We start from the raw sequence: 21443 nt of genomic DNA, 5'->3' as shown, positions 1-21443 counted from the left end.
GGAGGAAAAAAATGGGAATAGAAAACAAGAGAATAGGAGAAAAAAAATATTAAAGTCTTTTGAAGATTTTAAAAGTGAAAGTTTGAATTAAAGAAAAATTTGTTAGACCCCACTTAAATTCATGTATGCCATTTGCATTTGCTCAGGGCCATTGCAGAAAACATTTTCTTTATGCAACACCCTGGACCTGCTCCAGCTAATTAACAGAAAGAAAGGTCATCTACACACACAAAAAGGCACTACCTTTGTTGCTGAATAGCTGGATTAATCTTTTAAGAAAGTCTTAAATATTGCTAATTCCCTTTACCCTTAAACCTTGTAATTAACTGGACTTTCAGCCATGTGCTCTCTCCTCTTCATCTCCCTCTCCTTTTCCCTCTGGGCCTGCAATTCCAGACATTCCTTGCTGCCCTCCTCATCCCTTACACAATCATCCATCTTAAGTGGGGCTTTGTGGACAGACCCACTCTTTACTTAGCTGTGGTCTTTACAATCTACTGCCAAAATGTCCCTTCCCGGCAAGAGCCTTTATGCAACTTGTGACACACTCTGAGTTTCGAGCAATAGGATTAACTCAGGGTAAAAGTGCATTGAGTATTTTGAGTGCAGGTCACTGTTTGCTGTGCTAGTCGGCAAAGTACACAGTGACTTGAGCAATGCTCCTTGGGCATTTTAATTTAGAGTGTAGACATTCTGTGGCACAGGTGTCAACACTTGCTTTTTCTTAAGGACAGTTAACTAAAATCTGGTTGTGATCAGTGTGTTTTAGTTTGTTTGGACCAACTCTTCGCTCAAGGGGAAAGAGCCTGCCTTCTACATTCTAAATCAGGTTGGCTCTCTGCAAGCTCTCCAGCCCTGCCATAAAATAAAACCATGTACACTATTTTCTATGTCGTGGCATGCCTTGGCATCTGCTCCCGTCATGGCGTCAGGTGCAGTCCATGTCACGTAGGACATGGCACCTAGGCGTGGTTTCCTTCTCACTGGAGCAGCTGGAGCACACGCTGAGGGCAGAGGACCTGGGTCACGGCTGGACGATTGCAGAGCAGCCATGACATCTCTTGGAAACAAAAATAATTGTTAAACACTGAGGAATACAGAAAAGCACTTTTCTCCCTTTGAATCAAGAATATTATTGTGAACCTTAGCAAAACAAATCAATGGTGCTAAGTCTTCTGAACATCGGCCCTGAACCTGACATGCTTTTAAATTGGGCTAAGCAGTTACAGAGCAAGTAGGCTCTTTAAAACTCTGTTTATTGCTATACTCTCCGTTCTGGCTTTGTCCCAGAGATTTCCGATGGTTCCAGGAGCTTTGGAGTTGGTATCTCTGATGTGTTTGCATCTGACCTCTGACCTAAACGTCAGTGTTATTTTCAGCTGTTTTTGACAGGGAATCTAACAGCTGCTGTTTAATACCACAGACAACTTGCAACACGGGCTGAGTTTCCAGCAGTAGGATTAATCTGCTGTTTGGGGGCTCTGATCTGAAGCTGGCTATAATCTTCCTGCACAGGCGCTGGGAGTGGGGAATAAAAACCAAGCCTGAAGTGTGATCCTCTTTTTTAAATTGTAACAAAATATGCATAATGTTATCCATTAATTAAACAAAGACATTTTCTTGCTGCAATTAAAAGTTAACAGCAAAGGGTTCTGCTTTCTAATGGTTATGGTAACTGAATTTGTAAACGCTGTTTAATAGTGAGGTAGAATAGTCACAAAGAAATCCTGAAATGATAGGTATTTATATTGATAAATGCTGGTTGAAATGTTTTAAAAATGTTTCTAAGAAATCTGAGGCTCTGAGAAAATGTGGCTTTTCCATATAAACTTTATTTGGCAAAGGGCAATACGTTTTTAGAAAAGCAGATTAATATAAAAATGTATTTCAAGCAATTTTGTGACTTAACCCCAAAAAACAAATACCAGAATTTTTTTTTTCAAAAGTACATTTTTTGGTGGTTTTCTTTACATGAGAGAAACTTCGAAAATCTTGAAAAGATTGATATCCAGGTCAATGATTTGCTGGTTTCGAAGTCCATGGTTACAAGTACGCAGTTTTAATTGCAAAACTCATTTGGGTTGTCAGGATGTAATTTTTTTTTTCCATTTGCTATCAAACATCAGCTGATAGGGAAACAGCTCAAAGCTGTCCTCCACATTTAAGATAATGGCAAAAATAACAGGCGCTGAGCGTTACCATACTAGGGGTGTGGTGATTCTCTCTCGTTCCACTCCTCTCTCTCTCCTGATAAACTCAATGGGGTTGTCTATTTTTAACCTCCTGTTCTTTCCTTTTGGCAGAGTAATCATTGCGAGCCGAGCTCCTTCCCTGAATGAATCCAAGTAACCCCAGTGGTTGCCTTCTGAAATGACCAGCAGACACGCCACTGTACAGAGACTGCCCAAAGTATAAACTCTGTTTCTAAGGTACCATGTCCAGCCAAGGAAATCCTGGTGCAGAGTTTTCTACGACAACAGTCAGTTCAGTAGCTGTGCAGGCTGGGGACTCCAAAATCATTATAGCTGTCGTAAAGGTAAGCTAACAACTTTCTTTTTTCTGTGTGGCTATGGGCTTCTTGCTGCTTGTTGATAACCCTAAAGAACATTCCATGCAATCGGCAGGACACAGCATATAGAAGATAACACAGCAAGCCCTTTTATTGCTTTCTTAAATCTGCAACTAAGAGAAATCTCTATGAAGTTTCAGCCAGTTATCTGAGTTTCCCTTTCCTTTTAGTCAGCCAGAAAGCCTCTACAGAAGCTTGATTTAAACTTGAAAACTCTACCACATACTTTCAATTTGCTCTTTAGAAGCAAGGCATGAGTGATTAGAGGTTCGTGATTGCCAGGCTGAGGAACCTGGCAGACCTGTGCAATACTTGTGATTTTGGGGAGTGGATGTGATGGAGGTGGGAGGAGGCAGGTCCTGCAAATGGGGGTGGCCCTATTTTGAGCTCAGTGGGGTACAGGAAGCACCTAGAAAGAGGCTCCCACCAGTGCCTTCTGCAACTCTGGCTTTGACATGCTAAAGATACCACTGAATACTTATCATGCTGTTGGGGAAGTGAAGACCCTGCCAGGGAAGGTGCAAAGGGCTTGTGTCAAATTTGCTTTTAACAGCAGGAAGTAGAAGCCACTTGGGGCTTAAGATTACTGCACATTTTATGTCAAGCAATTTGCCCATTTGCGAAGATGACCAGGCATCTTTAGGTTGAAGAAGACATCCATGATTTTATTCTCTATAGAAATGCCCTGCAAAAATCTCCGAAGCATTAGATTTGTGGTTTAGACAATTTACCAGCTAAAGAATTCAGTGTTTAATGAAGGGAAATCTGGCAAACAAGCAGCCAGGTACTTTCAGAACCCCACCAGACTTAATGGAATGGCTTTTCTGGCCTTTTGCTAGAGCATGGGCAATAAGGCCTGTTTAATTTAACTTAATTGCTGTGAATTTTACGGTTATGTGAAAATTCGTAACAGGAAAACAGCATTTTACATTGAGCACAACGATTCACTGTAGGACAGAGTGCGAAGGGTTCCTACCGAGGATGATTTCCCAGTGTTGTTGAGGCTTGTCACACAGAAGCAGAACCTCTGCTGACGCCCTCATCCCCTCCTCTTGTCAAAGTCAGTGAGAAGAGATGGAAGGAAACTGAAGCAGAAGTAGCAAGAACTGATCATTTGCGCGTGATTTTATGATGCTTTGAGTAACTGCAAATTTCAGCAGTGAGGGGGAAAGAGGCTAACTCACTATTTTTTAAAAAGTTAACTTTTCTTGTCCTCAAATATATGAACTTTCTTAGAGCAGGATAAGGAACAATATAGGGAATAAAATATAAGAGAAGCAGAAATAGGTTGAATGCAAAAAAGAAAAAAAACCCCTCTAAAATTACACTGGAAATTCTTATTTTAACTGAATTGTGTTTCTAAGAATGTTACCTATGGCCCCTCCCAAACTCCCCTTCCCTTGCTGCCATTTCCAAATGAAATACACCTCAAGGTGTTCAATGTGAAAGTCCATCTTGATGGAATAGAAGTGCCTGTGTCTGATCTGTAGTGACTTCTTCCAAACTATCTCAGGGCACTAATTATATTCTATAATAGAAACACATTTTTCTCATTTCTCTTTAGTAATTCACATATCCACATGCACGGGCCTGTTAGTGGTTTCTTTTGCTTAATCAGTTGTTGCTTCTTAGAAAAGCAAGTCCTCGGGAAATGCAATGATGAATTATGTCTTAGAGCAGTGAAAATCCTGAGTGTGGAAAACATGTTGATAGCATTCAAATGGCAGTTGTCACAGGCATCTAATTTTATTAATATTTTCCTACATGCTTTATTGAATACTCAACAACAGTTGGAAAATGTTATGTTTTATCTTTGAAATAAGATAAAAATCAATTGCTTCATCTGATGCTTATTCTTTCTGGTTGAACCAGCAAGGCCAATGTAAAGACACTAATCAGCATAAATTGCATTTATTATTACAAAAACTTTTCCATATGAACTTTGTGTCCTACTTGCCCAAGTGGAATTTCATTATTTTATGGAGTTCAGTTTTGCGGATGAGGATGGGCACAATTATGTGAATTATTCTGTAATTTTGTAATATTCAATAATACCTGATTTGTTGTACATGTTCCTCACTTGGGAATTTTTAATTCAAATCCAATATGCTAAGGGAATAATTTATCCTAAGAATAATAAACAAGGCAGGGCATGGATTTATATTAGATCTGTTATGTTTCAATTTAAGTAAGGTCATCTCTATGGAAAGAATAAAATGTTTACAGTATAACTGGAAATTTAATATATATATTAAAAAGGAGAAGGGTGAAGAGGAAGGAACAAGAGGAACTAAAAGTGCATTTTATTTCATTTTTATTTTTAGTGTGGCAAATGGGTACAACTTCAATTGGCTGAATCACAGCCCAATCTTCTAGAAATTGGTAGCAGTCAAGATGAAACCAAAAAACTTCTTCATGATCATGAACTTCTTTTGGCGAAGCTCAAGGTAAGATATTAAGATGTGAAGCAGAAACGAAATTAAAAAGAGATAAAAAGCTATTTCTCAGACTTCTTGATTCCTCTGGTGTCCCTGGCCAATGGCCATCTTAACATGGTTCCAGACAGATAATGGAAAACACTACAGTTATTTATGAGCAAACATTAGCATCAGAGAGAAGTAACGAGATTTTTTTCAACTTTCCCTAATGTGATAGAAAATATGGAGTGATAATATTTTCACTGTGGAGGAATAAGTAAGTCTTTTCCAGGCTGCCTCAGTGAAAAAAAAAAAAATCTGTCATTTTTCCATTTCATGAAAGAGACTGTGAAGTCACAACAACAGATCCAAACTTTCTATCTCTAACGATACCTGCCTGTAAAAATAAGTTAGAGGATTTTTTTCCCTGTTGAACTATTGAAAATATCTGATTTTGTGTTTTGTATTAAGAGTTCTTAAAACTAAACAATACTCTTAGTAAAAAGCCAGACTTATTATTCCATATATGCTGTGGTTATTTAGTTAAGAAGAATAGCATTGGTTTAAAATGCCAAATAAGGGACAGGGAAGGTCAAGGCCAACTACATAATTTGTGGGGCCCAGAACAAAATGAAAATGTGGGTCCCCTTGTTCAAAAAACAAGAAAAAGCTTTTTCTTGACTCATCATGGTGTTTTAAATTCGCTATTTAATGTCTGGCTCCTTCAGGCACAGGGACGTGTGTAGGGTGAACACAGACTCTCACAGGTGCCAGCCTTGACCAGGACTCAGTGCACCAGGCATTGGCCTGACCCACCCCACCCATTGCAGGTGGCAACAGTCACTGAGCCACTGAGTGGGGTCGGGGAGCAGACAGGACAGCGGAATCTACACCCTGGAGGCGGGAACACATGTGCAATGAGGCTCCAATCCCCCAGCACTTCATTGTCGTAGTTGGACACAAAATTACAAAACACAAATTCAAAGATAAAATTATTAAGAATTTCAAGACAGGAACAGGTAGAGCATTAGACCCCAAGTGGCATTCTCTTCTGAAAATGGAGCCCTGCGATGCAGCCAGCCCTGTTAAATGAATGTCTTCACTAAGATCAAAGCGGTTGGATGGGGATTCAGAGGCCTGCAATGACTAGGACGTTCTGCATTTTTAATACGTCAATACTACTGGCTTCTTTGAACATCTAGGCTGGAATTTACACTTGCATTCTAGTTTTAGAGGCAGCTCTGATCTGCCACTGATATATATATAGGCAGTGGTTTTCTGATTGGACAGCGATAAAAGTAATTGGGTAAATCAGACTGAGAAGTTGAAGAAAGAGCTAGTACAGAATAATGGGGCTGTTGTAATCCAGAATTTATCCCCTGTTTGACAGCTCCTTGCTATGGGCTCTGGGTTGTCTTTCAAGGCAGAAATCACTGTTGTTGTTGTTTTTATTCAGGATGTTTTTTGAATATAGAAAAAGAACATTGTGATGTGAAAGAGCATTGAACCAGTAATCAAAAGACCTATTGTTTTAGCTTTAATTATGCCACAAACTAATGCAATTTGGCTAACAACTCAAGATCTCCCTGCTGTACAAAAAGCCGTGTAAACTTGCCTTGCATCCCCAATTCCATGCACTGTGGAAACCCAACAGAGGTTTGCTTTTTTGTGGTCTCCCGTGTCACCAACTCCTTTGCACCTGCCAACTGTTTCTGCTGAAGCTAACCTGGATTTGAAATCACATCCCTTCCCCTGTTCCCACTGATAATTCATGGCCAGCCAGCATTTGCCAGTCCATTGATGAAGTATGGGCGGATGGGGGTCACAACAGTTTAGATCTCCTGAGCTACCTCTCTTCTCCCTTCATCCCTGTTCTAGGCAAGATCACAGCTCCAGGGAGACTGCCTTCTTAGGTGTGGCAATTCAGCACCCCTGAACCCGAGCTCAAATTTGCATACCTAAATCCATCTAGGAGCTCAGCTAGAAAAGGGTTTTCCATTTAATAGGATTCATCTTCGTTAGAAGGAGTGTGTGTCCTAGATCCTAACTATCTTGTTGTCCTTTGATGCCAGCCTTTTGGGCTGTGGACTAGCCATGTAAGTCTTCTGGACTTCAGGCTTTTTATCTGTAAAATGAGGGCATGGTACAGATCAAAGCTTCATGTCTACTGTGGATCTTACCATAATGTGCCATGGGATCATGAGACCATTCTCCCTCCCTGCATATGGGTCTAAAAACATGAGGTCTCAAATAAAAAGGTCTTTCGGCTTCACTTGGGCCTCTAGCCATAACCTCTTAATGTCCATGTCTCATACCTTCGCCTACCCCCTCACCACTATCAACCCAGCCAGCCAGCCCCAAGAAATTTTAAGTAGTAGGATTGTCTTCCAGATATAATTGATTCTAATGCTATTAGTATAAAAAAAAGGAAAAAAAATTATCAGGGAGTTCGAAGTCTATTTCAGATTTGCCGACGAAAGACTTTTAAAATTAATAAAAATGTTAATTCCATCTTGCAAATGGATAGATCATTAATTCAACCAATTTACTAGTTGTTATGCTGTCAGAGTAAGCACAACATTAACCTGAGGCGGAAAACTGTTGGATGCAAGTTGGTGCTAATGTGAGCTTTCGAAGGATGAGGACATTAGTAGTTCAATAAGCCAATAATATTTAATATTTAATGTTCCTTCCAGTCCTTTTCCTATGTACAGTGTTCCACAATTTGTTCTCATTATAAAGAAGAATGCTGCGGAAGTGGTATTGGGGTGGGGGGTGTAGGATTCAGTGCCAGGTCCACTTTGATTTGGGCATGGCATTTAGCCTTTCTGGTCTCAGAGTCTTTTAGGAAAAATGACAGTAATAAAAGTTACTTTCACACACCTAAAAAGAAAACTCGGGGGAGAAATGAAATGATGTATGGAAGTGCATGCTGTTTTTCAAAGAAAAAGTGGCATAATTATTATGTTAATGATGAACATATCAGAGTAATTTGAAACATTAAATGTTTATTTAATAGAAAAGCCATTTTCTGCCTTCCATTGAAAATTATCTCAAACTCTAGTAATTTAGACTAAAGGGAAAAATTCTGAAAACAGAATTTTTATGAGTGTTTCTAATGTTGGTAAAATTTATACCCAGGAGTTCTTATTTTCCCTTCAGCAATTCACTAAATCTCAGTGGAGTGTCCCAAGAAAAAAATGTTTCCCTATTTTCAGTGATGAAAACATAATCATGCGGAAAAAACTGTAACTCCCCAAAGGCGCCTAGATTCCCAAACCATATTCAAATTATTTCTAATGAGAAAAAAGGCATTTGGGAAAGAGAAGAAAAAGTAGATTTAAACCAGGTAAAGAAGATACACCTGTGGCCACTATTGACGTTACCCCCTCCAGTGAGACGCAAAGTGGTTAAAGGAGGAAGAGAGGAGTTGGAAATACCTTAGGGATATTGCTAAGAAATTCTTCTCCTCAACATCTGTTTTTCTACTGCATCACTATTGTCCGAAGGAATTATGACTATAGAAACCAAGAGCACCTCCTGGGCCCTGGCTCCTGTATTTGCAGATATGTGGTGTTGGCATTCAGTGAACCAAGACCCGTCAGAGGACAAAACACTGAAAAATTTCACCTCAAATTTGACTCTCATAAATTATTGGTTTCCTGATTCTGATTAAATCTCTGACCCAATAAATTCTTATTTTTGTCCTATTTCTGTTTTCTGCGTAGAAATGAATGCACTATAAATAGAATATATTAGTAGCAAAACTCAGTCTTATTAAAATTTACCTTAAGTGAGATAGTGAGGTTTTCTGCTGTTAATCTAAAGTATTTACTGAAAATGTATTTTTAAAATACTTTTTATTATGGTAAAACATATATATAACATAAAATTTGCCATTTTAATTATTTTCAAGTGTACAATTCAGTAGCATTAACTGCATTCATAATTTTGTGCAACCATTACCACTATCTCCAAAACTTTCTCATTACTCCAAAAAGAAACTGTGTACCCATTTAGCAATACCTCCAATTATTACCTCCACTGATAACCTCTAATCTACTTTCTATCTCTATAAATTGACTCTTCCAGGTACCTCCTATAAATGGAATCACATAATAATTGACCTTTTGTGTCTGTCTTATTCACTTAGCATGTGATGTTTTCAAGGTTCACCCATATTGTAGCATGTATCAGAACTCGATTACTTTTTGAATAAGGAATAATAATCCACTGTAATGATATGCTCCATTTTGTTTGCCCATTCATCTGTCAATGGACACTTAGGTTGTTTCCACTTTTGACTCTTGTGAATAATGCTACAATAAACATTGGTGTACAGGTATCTGTTTGAACATCTGATTACAGTTCTCTTGGATATATATCTAAGAGTAAAATTGCTGGGTCATATGGTATTTCTACATTGAACTTTTTGAGGAAGCACCAAAATGTTTTCTATAGTAGTTGTATCATTTTACTTTTTCATCAGCAATATATAATTGTTCCAATTTCTCTACTTGTTATTTTCTATTTTTTTGTTTTTAAAATTGTAGTCATCCTACTAGGTGTGAAGTGATGTCTGGTTGTGTTTTTCATTTGTATTTTTCTAAAAATGGATTATGTTGTGCATCTTTTCATGAGCTTATTGGCCAATTGTATATCTTCTTTGGTAAAATGTCTATTCAAGTTGTTTGTCCACTTTTAAAGCAAGTTATTTCTTTTTTTGTTGTTGAGTTGTATGAGTTCTTTATATATTCTCAGTATCAATCCCTTATCAGATATACGATTTGCAAATATTTTCTGCCATTCTGTAGGTTGCTTTTCACTTTCTTGATAATGTCCTTTAAGAATATATTTTAAAGCTGTGTGACTTGAATTGCACATATTTATGTGTTAGAGAAAATTTTATAGCATGTGTGTTGTGAATGTGATAGAACCCTTTCAGACAGTGTTAGAAGATGACTAACCTATTTTGCATTATCGGTGTCATAGCATGTTTTGCTTTAAATGTTTGCTTCATATAGGAGATTTTCTTTCTTTCCCTGTCCTCATATATTCCCACAATTAGGGAATTCTACCCTCACAAGTACTGGGAAAGAAGCTTCTACCCAACTCCTCTCCTCACTTTCTCTTCCGCACAGAAGTGAGGACTATGTTAGCTGATTGGTGAGGCTGGGGAAGGAGTGGCCACCATGTGGAAGCCACCTCAAGGGCCCTTTCCACAGACCCACCTGTCCATGGGCTGCCGGGTCTCCTCTTTCTCTACTTCTGCTGACCTAAGTGGACGTCCCTGCCTGGCAGATGCAGGCCAGTCCCACCTGCAGCAGCTGGATATGCTTCTGTGCTGCAGATCTGCCTCTCTCGGCAGGCAGGTCCCATGGGCTAGATTTTAGGAAGGAAAAGTAGAAATGCAAATCAGCCCTGTCCTCCAATCCAGCTTTATCAGCAATAAAGGCAGGTATTTTGATCCCTCTCTCACCTGATGTCTATTTCTCAATCAGTTCAGAGTCCTGAAGGGAGATGGGTGAGATCAATGGGCACCTTCCAAGTTCTAACAGGTAGTTGATTTGTGGTTCCAGTGGATCTGTGTTTTAGTGCCCTATACATGTAAAGCATGTGCCTTATTTTTCATTGATCATTTTGAAGGCGGCAACTGCAATGAGGTAAGAAGAATGAAGAAGTTCAGAAGGAGTGGGGATTAGTAGACAGCTTAATTTCTCTTTTAGGCGTTTGAAAATGGAAGAATTTTTTCCACTAAAAATTGAAAATAGTGTTCTCACAACTATGAAATAGAGAAACTTCCTGGTAGTTTTCCCTGCTTCATTTGGCACTTCCCTAGTTGACAGGGTGTTTCCTTTCCCAAATGTTCAATTCCAGGGACTAGTAGGGCATTGTTGGGTGATCCAAGGGACTCAAATTCAAATAGCATTCATCAGATTTGGAAAACACCAGGGACAATCCTGTAAAATATTATATTTATAAGGGAAGTGAGAGATGTTGATTGAGAGAGTCTATGAAGTCCATGACAATAGGCTTCTCAGTCATAGAGTTAAGGCGCATAATATTGCAAGTAATGTTACCAACCAGTTCAGGCTAAGCAGGACTTTAGAGTATGACCATAACCAATGAAGTTTGATGCAAGTTGATTTATTGGAGGGACAGGAATTCTAGAAGGAGAAAATCTGTAGGCACAGAGACTGAAAAGTAAAAAAAAAAAAAATTAGAAACGACACTTTTTATCTCAGCCCTGACCTGGCTCAGCAATCAAGGTTGACTATTCCTCAGCAGAATCTGAAGGGCTTTTGGAAAAAATGAGGCACACAGTATATTGCTTTGTGGCCAGGACACCAATAACACAGAATGTTTTTCATCAGCAATATATACTTGTTCCAATTTCTCTACTTGTTATTTTCTATTTGTTCAAAAGAGGAATAGAGGCATCCTCCATATTTCTGCAAGGAACACAGCATGGCTTGGTTGTAGCAAAGACTGACAATTTTTCCGACAACTTTAAAAAGACCCAGTACACAGGAAGCTTGTGGTAGATTAAAGATGGCTGTTAATTCTTTGGCACTCCTCTCACTGAGCAGTGGCATTTGTGTAGCTCCCTTAAAATTGGAGACTCTGTGATTGCTTTGACCAGTAGAATATGGCATAGAGGATGCCATGCCAGTTTCCATGCCCTGACCTCAGGGCACTGGCTGCTTTTACTTCCTGCAATTTGTAACTGCAATCTTGGAACCTACTCAATACATTTGTGAGAAAGTCGAGCAGCACTGTAGAGAAGCCCATGTGGAGAACCGAGGCTCCCAGGAAACAGTTCTGGCTGAGGTCCGCTGACAGCCACCCACTTTGCCAGCCATGTGAGGGAGCTGCCATGAAGGTAGGTTCCCCAGCACCAGTTGAGCTTCCCCACTGACCTGTGTGAAGCTCAGACAAGCCTTCTCCATGGAGCCCTGCCCAAATCAAGAATCATGAGCAAAATAAAATGATTACTGTTTTAGGCCACGAGAATTCAGGGTGGTTTGTTACACAGCAACAGCTAACTGGGACAGAAGGCAGCAGCAATGGGGGCAGCCCCTAGGCACTCAGGAAGGAAAAGGCACAGGCAGCAGAAGACTAGCATTGTCATGGGGAGACGGGGGAGACGTGCAGCTGAGTTTCTCTAAAATGAAAGACGGTATGATAGTACTGATGACAGGTGAGAAGAAAATTCTGCAGTTTGCAAGTGATTTAATTTTTGAAGAGTGAATGACAGCAGATTCAAAAGTCTATTATAATTTTAGTCCGTTTGTTTGACTTGCCTTTTGATATAGCTTCTGGGCCAGGAGGAAAATGTTTGTAACTATAATTCAGCACACAGGGATATGCACAAAATATTAATGGTGTGTTGTGGAAAGAATGACTCATGCTTCAGGGAAAACCAGGGGAAGCTTGATAGAAAAAGTGGTATTTGAGCTTTTCTGGAGATGGATATCAAGTTTCCAGACACCACAGACTAATTTAAAGGACAAATAATGGATGGGGGCCGGGTGCTGTGGCTCACGCCTGTAATCCTAGCTCTTGGGAGGCCGAGGCGGGCGGATTGCTCGAGGTCAGGAGTTCAAAACCAGCCTGAGCAAGAGCGAGACCCCGTCTCTACTATAAACAGAAAGAAATTAATTGGCCAACTGATATATATATAAAAAAAAATTAGCCGGGCATAGTGGCGCATGCCTGTAGTCCCAGCTACCCGGGAGGCTGAGGCAGAAGGATCACTCGAGCCCAGGAGTTTGAGGTTGCTGTGAGCTAGGCTGACGCCACGGCACTCACTCTAGCCTGGGCAACAAAGTGAGACTCTGTCTCAAAAAAAAAAAAAAAAAAAAAAAAAAATAATGGATGGGGAGAAAAAGGTTTGCAACTTACATGATAATCCATGGGTTAAAATCCTTCATATTGATAAGAAATACAAATAAACCAATCAAATCAATAAAAAATAGATAATTCACAAAAGAAATGAATCTCCAATAAGCGTGTAGAGAGGCGATCAACATCAGTAATGGCTGGAAAAGTGAAATTGTAATAATATAAAAAATATACCATCATTTGCCTAATACACCATTAAGAATTCAAAATATTGATAATATCTAAATATGGTGAGAATGTGAGGAAAGGCTGTTGTTAAGACTTTGGATTGACATAATCATTTGTGTCCATATGTATTGTACTTAGCCTAAAGTAGGGGATTTATTTTCTTTTTTGTCTGTGTGCTTTAAGTCCACTATTGCTCCTGCCTGATTAGCATTAGCCAGAATGCATTTTTTCTAAACTATAGACCTTGACTTAGATATATAACAATGTATAAATGTGCAAAACACTAGAGGTTTTCAAATGACATGGCTAGATCATTCTCATGATAAGTTCATCTAGCTATTAGTCTTTGGGACAATAAAGCAAAACTTATGAGTGTGATTAGCCCTGTCCTCCAATTTACCCATATCCCGCATTCTCCATTTCTTTCCTGCCACATATTTGAAGCTCTGACCCTTGAGTGGGATCAGAATTTTTGTTTTTTTACTAGTTCCAGCTCCAGGCAAGATGGCGCCCTCCACTCTGCCTCCACTAACTGCAGCTGTGAACTCTAGGTGGAATGTGTGTGCGATGAGGATCTTGAAGTAAGGGTTAGTGGGTAGATTAGGGCAAGAGATCAGAATTCCAAATACCACCAAACCAGCAGCGTTTTCATTTGTCCCCCATCCAATATTTCCCAAGTTATATTCAAAGGCTGATCAAACACCCTAATGAATATACCAGGTGTGCACAGAGAAAGCTCTAGAAAAGCCCTTTCTTTCAGGTCTGAGCAGTAGGAAGGAGGAATTCTAAGGTCAGAGAGGAAGAGGATGATCCCCAGCCCTTGTTTTTTGTTTTTTGTGTTTCTGTTATCTTTGTCCTGTACCAGCCTTGAAATTGGAGGCAGCAGGCAGACGCCTAAACTTCCAAGAGAAGGGAAACCACTCTGACCAGAGGAACGAAGGACCCAGAGCTTGGGAGAAATTCCTGTCACTTTTTCCTCCTCTGTCCTCCCTGCTGCTTGGCCCTGTAGACTAAGTGGTGGGAAGTGCACAGCAGAGTGAGGGACCTAAATCCCCGGCTCTCAGGCTGGAGGACCAGTAAGGGGGGCTCCTATGAGGCCAATTTCAGGCCCTGGGTTAAACCAGGGAAGTGAGATGACAGGAAAGGTGAGAGCAATCTTACTTTTCAGCTCCATAACTCATACAGATGACTCTCTGATTTTCTTAAAGTTACTCTGTCAGTTGACAGGGAACTCAGAAGAACCACAAGCTCTCAAATTCAATTTCATAAGACATATCTTTCACTTTAAGATCCAATTCAAAGCCCATCCCAAGTTTTTCCATAATTGGAACTAGAGAAACCCAAACCACTCAAGGCTATTGCTGACTGCTCTGAGTGCCTGAGATTCTTTGGTTCAGTGATCCCATAGGCTATTAAACTTTTATTAATGTGTTGAAAAGAAAGCACTTTGCTAGTGTGTTGCACTTCTTAGAGCAGCAATAAATAGAAATATGTAATTGTAAACCACAAATGTAAGACATATATGTAATTTAAAATTTTTTGGTAGCCTACATATAAATTTTAGAGCATTAAATGTTTATAATAGAAAAGCATAAATATCTCAAATGCATGATCTAAGCTTTGAGAAGCCTTGAGAAACTAGAAAAAGAAGAGCAAATTAAAACCCAAAAAAGCAGAATGAGGGAAAAAATAAAGATAAGAGAAAGAATAAATGAAATTGAAAATAGAAAAATAATAGAGAAAATCAATAAAACCAAAATCTTGTTCTTTGAAAGGGTTAATATAATTGATGCAACACTAGCCAGACTGGGAAATGGAAAAATAAAAAGAGTGCTGATAAAAATGACCAATATTAGGCATGAAAGATGCACATTACTATAAACCGCACCGTAGAAGTACAATAAGGGAATGCTATGAATAACTTGACGCATGTAAATTCAACAACTTAGATGAAATGAATCAATTCCTTGAAAGCCATAAATTATGACAACTACTCAGGAAGAAAAGTAAAAAGAAACAAGGGGAAGTAATTTAATAATATGCTTAATTTACCCTAATACATAAAAATATTATTACTTACTATGTAATTTTTATAAAAATTATTAATGAAATATTTTATTTTTTTTTAGTACTAAGACTTCAAAGTCCAGTATACTCTTTATACTTGTAGCATGTCACAATTGGAATGAGTCCCATTTGAAGTGGCTAGTGGCTCTCCATATTGGACAGGGCAGATTTAGAGAATAAAGAAGACTAAATTTTCTGGGAAAGAAAATAGTTTGTTTATTTTTGAAGCTCAGGCGAAGCCTGCTTATCACAAAACCACTGTACACAGAGCCTGACAAGGAAAACTGTGAGATAAGATTTCTTTCAGGGATAAGAAATGAAAGAAAACTAGGCCAAATTACTTTTAATGGCAAATTTTTGAAGGGAATAAATAAAGCGTCATTATTAGACATTGTCACAGGAGGAATAGGATTATATTTCCTAGTGTAATATAATTTTTACAGTGTATGTATATAAATGTATTTGTGCATGTGTTTATTAACTATTACATTGATTTTACTTGAAAAAGTAATTTCTTGAAAACAAGTGAATTACATAAGCATTTTGAAATGATGAAAAGCAAACTTTGTATTAATCCAACTTGAAAGGCTGACAGTAGAAGGCAGTAATTAAATGGTGAATTGTCTGGATACAAATTCTGGAAGCATTATTGCACATTTCATTAATAATTTTGTATGTAATTCATTTGTTGTTCATTGTTCATCCATTGCTCAAATATTACTCAGTGGAATTTTTATGGTTATGTTGCTTAATAATGATAATAGTGTGGGAAGCCAAATGCAATTCGGATTCTAAAAATAGCTGAAAGGATTCTGTTAATGTTCCTTGGTTAATTTTACTTAATGTTGGTTAACAGATCATTAAGGATTGTATATTTTGTTACTTGAGAGATGAATATATAATACAAACCAAGAGTCTGCTTTCCATTAGCATAATTGGAAAAATGAACTAATTTAAGAATTTTGGGGGTTATTGCTTAATTTACTTATAAATATTTCACATATGACTAGTTTTTATTTATGGTTGTATTAATACATGATGGCCTAAGTTCTGAATAATAAACAAAAGGGGACATGGAAATGTTATTGAAAAAATATGGTATCTAATCACTTGAATGTTCCATCAATTTTCATTGCCATTTTAAGTTTTATGCTTGGAGAAGAGAGAATCAGGGCTGGATAGTACATGTATAAATGGGGTTAAGATTTAAATGGTTGGTAAAACCTGCTTTCCAGGACTAAGCTTGCTACCAGGAAAAAGTGTTAGATAATTAATTAATATTAGGAAGACAAAGAATTATAAATTCTGTATTTTCTTTTTCTCCCAAGAATAAAAAAACTTTCTATATTATCTAAGACTTACAGCTGGCCTGCATAAAAGCTTAAACTCAAGAATACCAAACAGCATTTTTAATCCTGTCCTATCTTGACCAATTCATCAGTCATCATGAGAGATTCCTTTTGGTAGACCAGGTTTATACTTCTACAAAAAAACCCAGCTAAACCTGCAAACAAGATTCTGCTATAGTTACCAGAATTTTCATGATTAACTTGTAAACCCAGCATATACCTGTGGGACACTCTCTGTGTACACAGCTCAGAATTGGTACATAAAGGCATATGGACATGAAACATTATAAAATAAAGTTTTTACTCCTTGAAAAGCTTGTAGAAGAAATAATGGTTACTGTCTATTGATCATTTGCTGTGTGACAGCCATCTTACTAGATGTAGTAGATATTTAATGCCCAAATCAACCTTGTGAGGTAGGAAACGTTTACATTTAACAGATGATTAGACAAGTTCCGAAGTGGCTATGCCCAAATCCCACAATGGCTTATCCCACAATAAGTCACTGCCTCACCAATTTATTTAAGGAAGTATTATAAATATTTAAAATATAGCCATTGCAAGAGAACGTATGAAAGACTATATACAAAGTGCTGTATCTCAAAATAAGTAATGGGTAAAGATTGGGAATGAGAATGACCTTCCACATTAGAGGACAGGGTTAGCAAAGTTGTTGGGACAAGTATAAGCAAGATATGCATGGGGCCCATGAAGAGCCCTGTCAGGGAGTATCAAGCAGTGAGGCTAGACTGGTGTGGGGAATAACGGCTGGGGCGGGAAGGCAGGACACACTGGGCTACACAGTTAGATTTGATGGTGGCCAAGAGTGGGTTCTGAAAGCAGGGGCTAGATTTGAGGAAATATTGTTCTATGTAGGTTACCTTTATAACTATAAGCAGGGTGAGCTTGGAAGGGAAATTTGGGGAGTTAAAAGATGTATATGGAAGCTATTTAACAGACATTGGAATTTAGACTAGGATTCTGAATGAGACAGTAAAAAAAGATCAAATTTAAAAGTCTTTATTATAGCAGTTTGCACAGTATATGTACATAATAGAAAAATACTTTTGATGAATTAATGAATTATGAAGCAGATATTTTAGATTCAGTTTATTTTACCTAGAAAGCAAGGAAAAAGTCAAAGATAATACCAAACCTTAAAGCCTGTAGGATAAGAAAAACAGATATCCCCCTAGTAATATGTAATTTTCAAAGGGGCGCCATTCTGGATCGGGATGCCCTTTATATTTTGCAGATTGGAGGTCACTGATATCATTTCTAGAGTAGCTTTAGGGGATCAGTGATACTGGACACCAAGTTGCAGCTGTTTAATAATAAATGTGAAGGGAACAATCAGCAATAGACTGAGTACACCATTCCTCCAAGAGCTCTGAAGCAAGAGGATGATGCTGATGGGGAAGTTTTGTTAGTATGGGAGAGCAAAAGTTCAGGAAACGAGCAGCATTTGCTTAAGAGGTGTAGTGTGAGTATGAGGGAAGAGTTTGCTATGAATATTTCCATGAGATACAGTTGTGAAGTTTGAAAGGAAGGAAAGCAGTGAGAGGAAAATTACAAAGCAGAAGGATCTTACTCAGGTGACCAAGGACTGGAGGAATGTCAGGTAAGGTGGAGCTTTTCAGCCTTGAGATTCCAAATGGTCATGGTAGAATTGATCTCATGGTTTCCTGGGCAGGAAAGTCTGGGATGGTGATTTCCTGCTCCAGCGTTTTCAGTCTGATGCCTGTTTCCAGGCAGTTCAGGAAACCAGTGAGAGGGAGTGTGAAAATGAATAATCTCCCAAGAAGCAGGTAGGAGGAGGAAAGCCTACTTAAGTGGCTGTCAACCTGGCTGGCATCAGAATCACCTGGGGGTTATAAAAGAAGACACAGGATTTGTCAACCTGAAGAGTCAAGGGAGGACCAGGGTGCCTGTATGTTTTTTAAAGTTTTTGCAGTAATTTTGACACACAATAAACAGTTAAAAAGCTCTGGCCAAAATCTGAAGAAATACCCCCATTAAACAACAACATTTAAGTGGTATCAATGGAATTGAAAAAGGGGCAAATGCAATGTTAGAGGTAAAAATATTCAGAGTCCCATCACAAAAGTTTGGGGAAAAGAAACTTCAAGAAGACGTATCTGATAGTTGGAAAGAGCAATGTGTTTGAGGAAGCTGCCATCAGATTTGACAGTGATGAAATTATTATTGCCCTCTAAAACCGTTCTGGAATGCTCCCCACTATGCTACTGACCATGTCTTCCTCTGAGCACCTTCCCTATCTGACAGCCTAACTACCTCCACTATAGTATGCATTTTGTGAAAGACTCAATTAAGTTTCATTTTCATCTTCTTTGCTAGACTGTGAAAGTATTTGTATTCCTAGGGCCTAGCACTGTGCTTGGATAATATGTTCAATAAATGTTTGTGGAATGAATGAATGAATACCTGTGTCCATTACTGAATTGCAGGAGCAGTTAATCTCTGTGTAGTAGCAAAAGAAACATGCCAAAAAAGTAATGTGGGTGAAGAAATGAAATGGCAATGATTTATATGGGATTCACATACCTTACTCTTCTTGCTCACAATAGTTCTGAGGGTTTTAAGACAACTCAATTATTAATGTATAGAACATTTGGGCTCCTAAGAGAACATGGTGGAACTGATAAATTATTAATACTATTAGTTTTTCTGATTTGTGTCATTCTTCTTCTTTTAACTGAGCCACGGGATGAGTTTCCAAGTAAATTATTGATGACCTCATTTTAGAATGCTACATCGGCTTCCTAAGCTTGGGTCCCACCTTAGCCAGGCCCATCTTTCTCCCTGTTCTTCCTCTGGGCTTCCCAACCAGCACTCATTAGACATAGTATAGTGTCAGATGAATGTAGTACTCAGACAAGGGTGGCCTGTATAATGTGGTTTATGAAGTATGTACATCAGCATCACCGTGGGTACCTGTTAAAGGGTAGCTCTTCAGACCCGGTGAGATGAGGCTCTCTGTGGGCAGAGCAAGGCCATCTGCACTTGGCCCCTGCAGCCCTAAGGCTCTTCCTCATCATTTAGCATCATTTTAGTATTAGTTTACTTACATTTTTACATATGTATACATTTCTCACAAGAGCGTATGCTTTTCTCTGGGCAGAGATTGTGTTGGTGCATATTTAGTTATTATCTGGATAATTTTTGTCTAATTTTTGTCTTAGTTGTAAGAGTTTTGGAGCCCAAATCATGATATCTGTGTAAACATAATAGAATGGGCTTTTAAGTGCTTGCTGTGTGCTAACCACTTATTCAAATTTCATATTTAATTTCTTTTCTTAAAAATATTGTTTTAAGAGATGAAGTCCTACTATGTTGCCCAGGCTGAATTTGAACTCCTGAGCTCGGGCAGTCCTCTCTCCTCAGCCTCCCAAGTAGCTGTGACTATGGGCACGAACCACCATGCCTAGTTCATTTCAAATATGAGATATATTTAAATGTTTTAAGCATATTAATTCATTTAATCCTTAAAATAACCATATGAGGTAAATTTTGTAAGAGGCAATGCACCTTAGCACTTGAACGTGTGCTGTCTGCCTGGATACGAGTTCCATGTGGCTGCTTAGTTGTGTAAGTCTGGGCAAGCTGCTTATCCTCTCTGTCTCAGTTTCCTCATCTGTAACATGGGGGTAGTAATAGTGCCTACCTCATAAGCTGGGTGGGAGCATTGAATGAGTTGAAACATTTAAAGAATTTAGAACAAGGCTTCACACATAGTAAGTGCAAAATGATTGTTACCTCTTATTATTTTGAATCCCATTTTACAAATGAGGTAGCTAAATTACTCAAACACACGAGTAATCTGCCCTTGCCATCCAGCTAGAAAGCAGTGGAGCTGGGGCTCCAACGCCAGTGGCGTGCCTTTGTGCTCTCCCCACGCCCAGCATGCTGTGCGCCCTTCAATCATCAGCCCCCCTGTGAGGTCCCACTCAGTCAGGAGAGGTGGGATGGTATGCGTCACTCCTCAGCTGACTAAAAAGGAACACTCAAGAATTTCTTATCAACATCGCAGCAAATCTCACAGGGTTTGCAGGAAGCACATCTCAAGAGCACGAGGATGGCTTTGCTCTCCCAGGCTAGATTCCCTGTCTACCGTGTGCCTGCTCTGTGCTTGGCATTGGAAGGCACAAGAGAGAAACGTAAAAGGCATTCTTGGCCTCCAGAAATGTATAACGTGTAATGTGTGGAGAGCTAAATGACTCCGGTAGATTCATGAAGCAATTAAATAACAGTGAAATCACAACATCAAGGCACTAGCTGGTTAATTAAGTCCCCAGATGAAAGGCATTGATAGTGAAAGTACTGTAGACAAGTTTAGGGGAAAAGAGAAATTAATGTAGCTGGAGCGGTTTCATGAAGAAAGTGGAATTTAAGGTCAACCTTGATAGATGGGTGTGTTTGGGCAAGGGGGGGTGTAGAGAGAGAAGTTGTGCGGACAGGGAAGAGAGCAGACTCCTCGAGTCACAAGCAGCTGTCTCTTTCCTCTACTTTGGCTTCACCCTGTGAACAGACGCTCGTTTAAGACTTGTATTTATTTATCTTTCTGTTTGGTACAAAAACTTCCTAATGTTCTCGCTTTCATCAAGTCTTAGGGAATGTGTCATTCTCTTTGTTGTTATTTTTGTGTTTTTTTCCAAGCACTGTAGAATTCAGGTTCCTTGGTAAAACACACAATGGCATTCTCGATAAGCCTCCAGGATTCTTTTGTTTTAGTGACATAAAAGGCCACAGAACTCTAAAAGAAAGGTAGGGAAATCTAAACAAATCCAAAGCTACAGACAACTCTCTCAAACCACAGAAATCACTATTAATGATCTAATCCATGCCCCTGTCGGTTGTTTCTAATTGCATTCACTTCGTTTCACAGAACAGACATGCAAGAGTCATTTATATGCAAATATCCAGGAAGAAAAAATTAAGAAAATACAT

General features: G+C 38.8%; 1 protein-coding gene across 1 annotated transcript in view; it reads left to right on the top strand.

Moving 5' to 3' along the window:
- Positions 1 to 2209: 2209 nt before the first annotated feature.
- CCDC141 (coiled-coil domain containing 141) overlaps positions 2210 to 21443 on the top strand; it is a 180331-nt gene continuing 161097 nt past the window's right edge. Inside the window, exons 1-2 of the mRNA XM_012785842.2 lie at positions 2210 to 2536; positions 4894 to 5016. Of these exons, the coding sequence (XP_012641296.2) occupies positions 2435 to 2536; positions 4894 to 5016 (225 nt within the window). The 5' untranslated portion in view covers positions 2210 to 2434. The remainder of the gene's footprint in view (positions 2537 to 4893; positions 5017 to 21443) is intronic.

The sequence above is a fragment of the Microcebus murinus genome, chromosome 8, assembly GCF_040939455.1.
Source record: "Microcebus murinus isolate Inina chromosome 8, M.murinus_Inina_mat1.0, whole genome shotgun sequence".
NCBI lineage: Eukaryota > Metazoa > Chordata > Mammalia > Primates > Cheirogaleidae > Microcebus > Microcebus murinus.
This window is presented reverse-complemented; position numbering and strand designations above follow the sequence as displayed.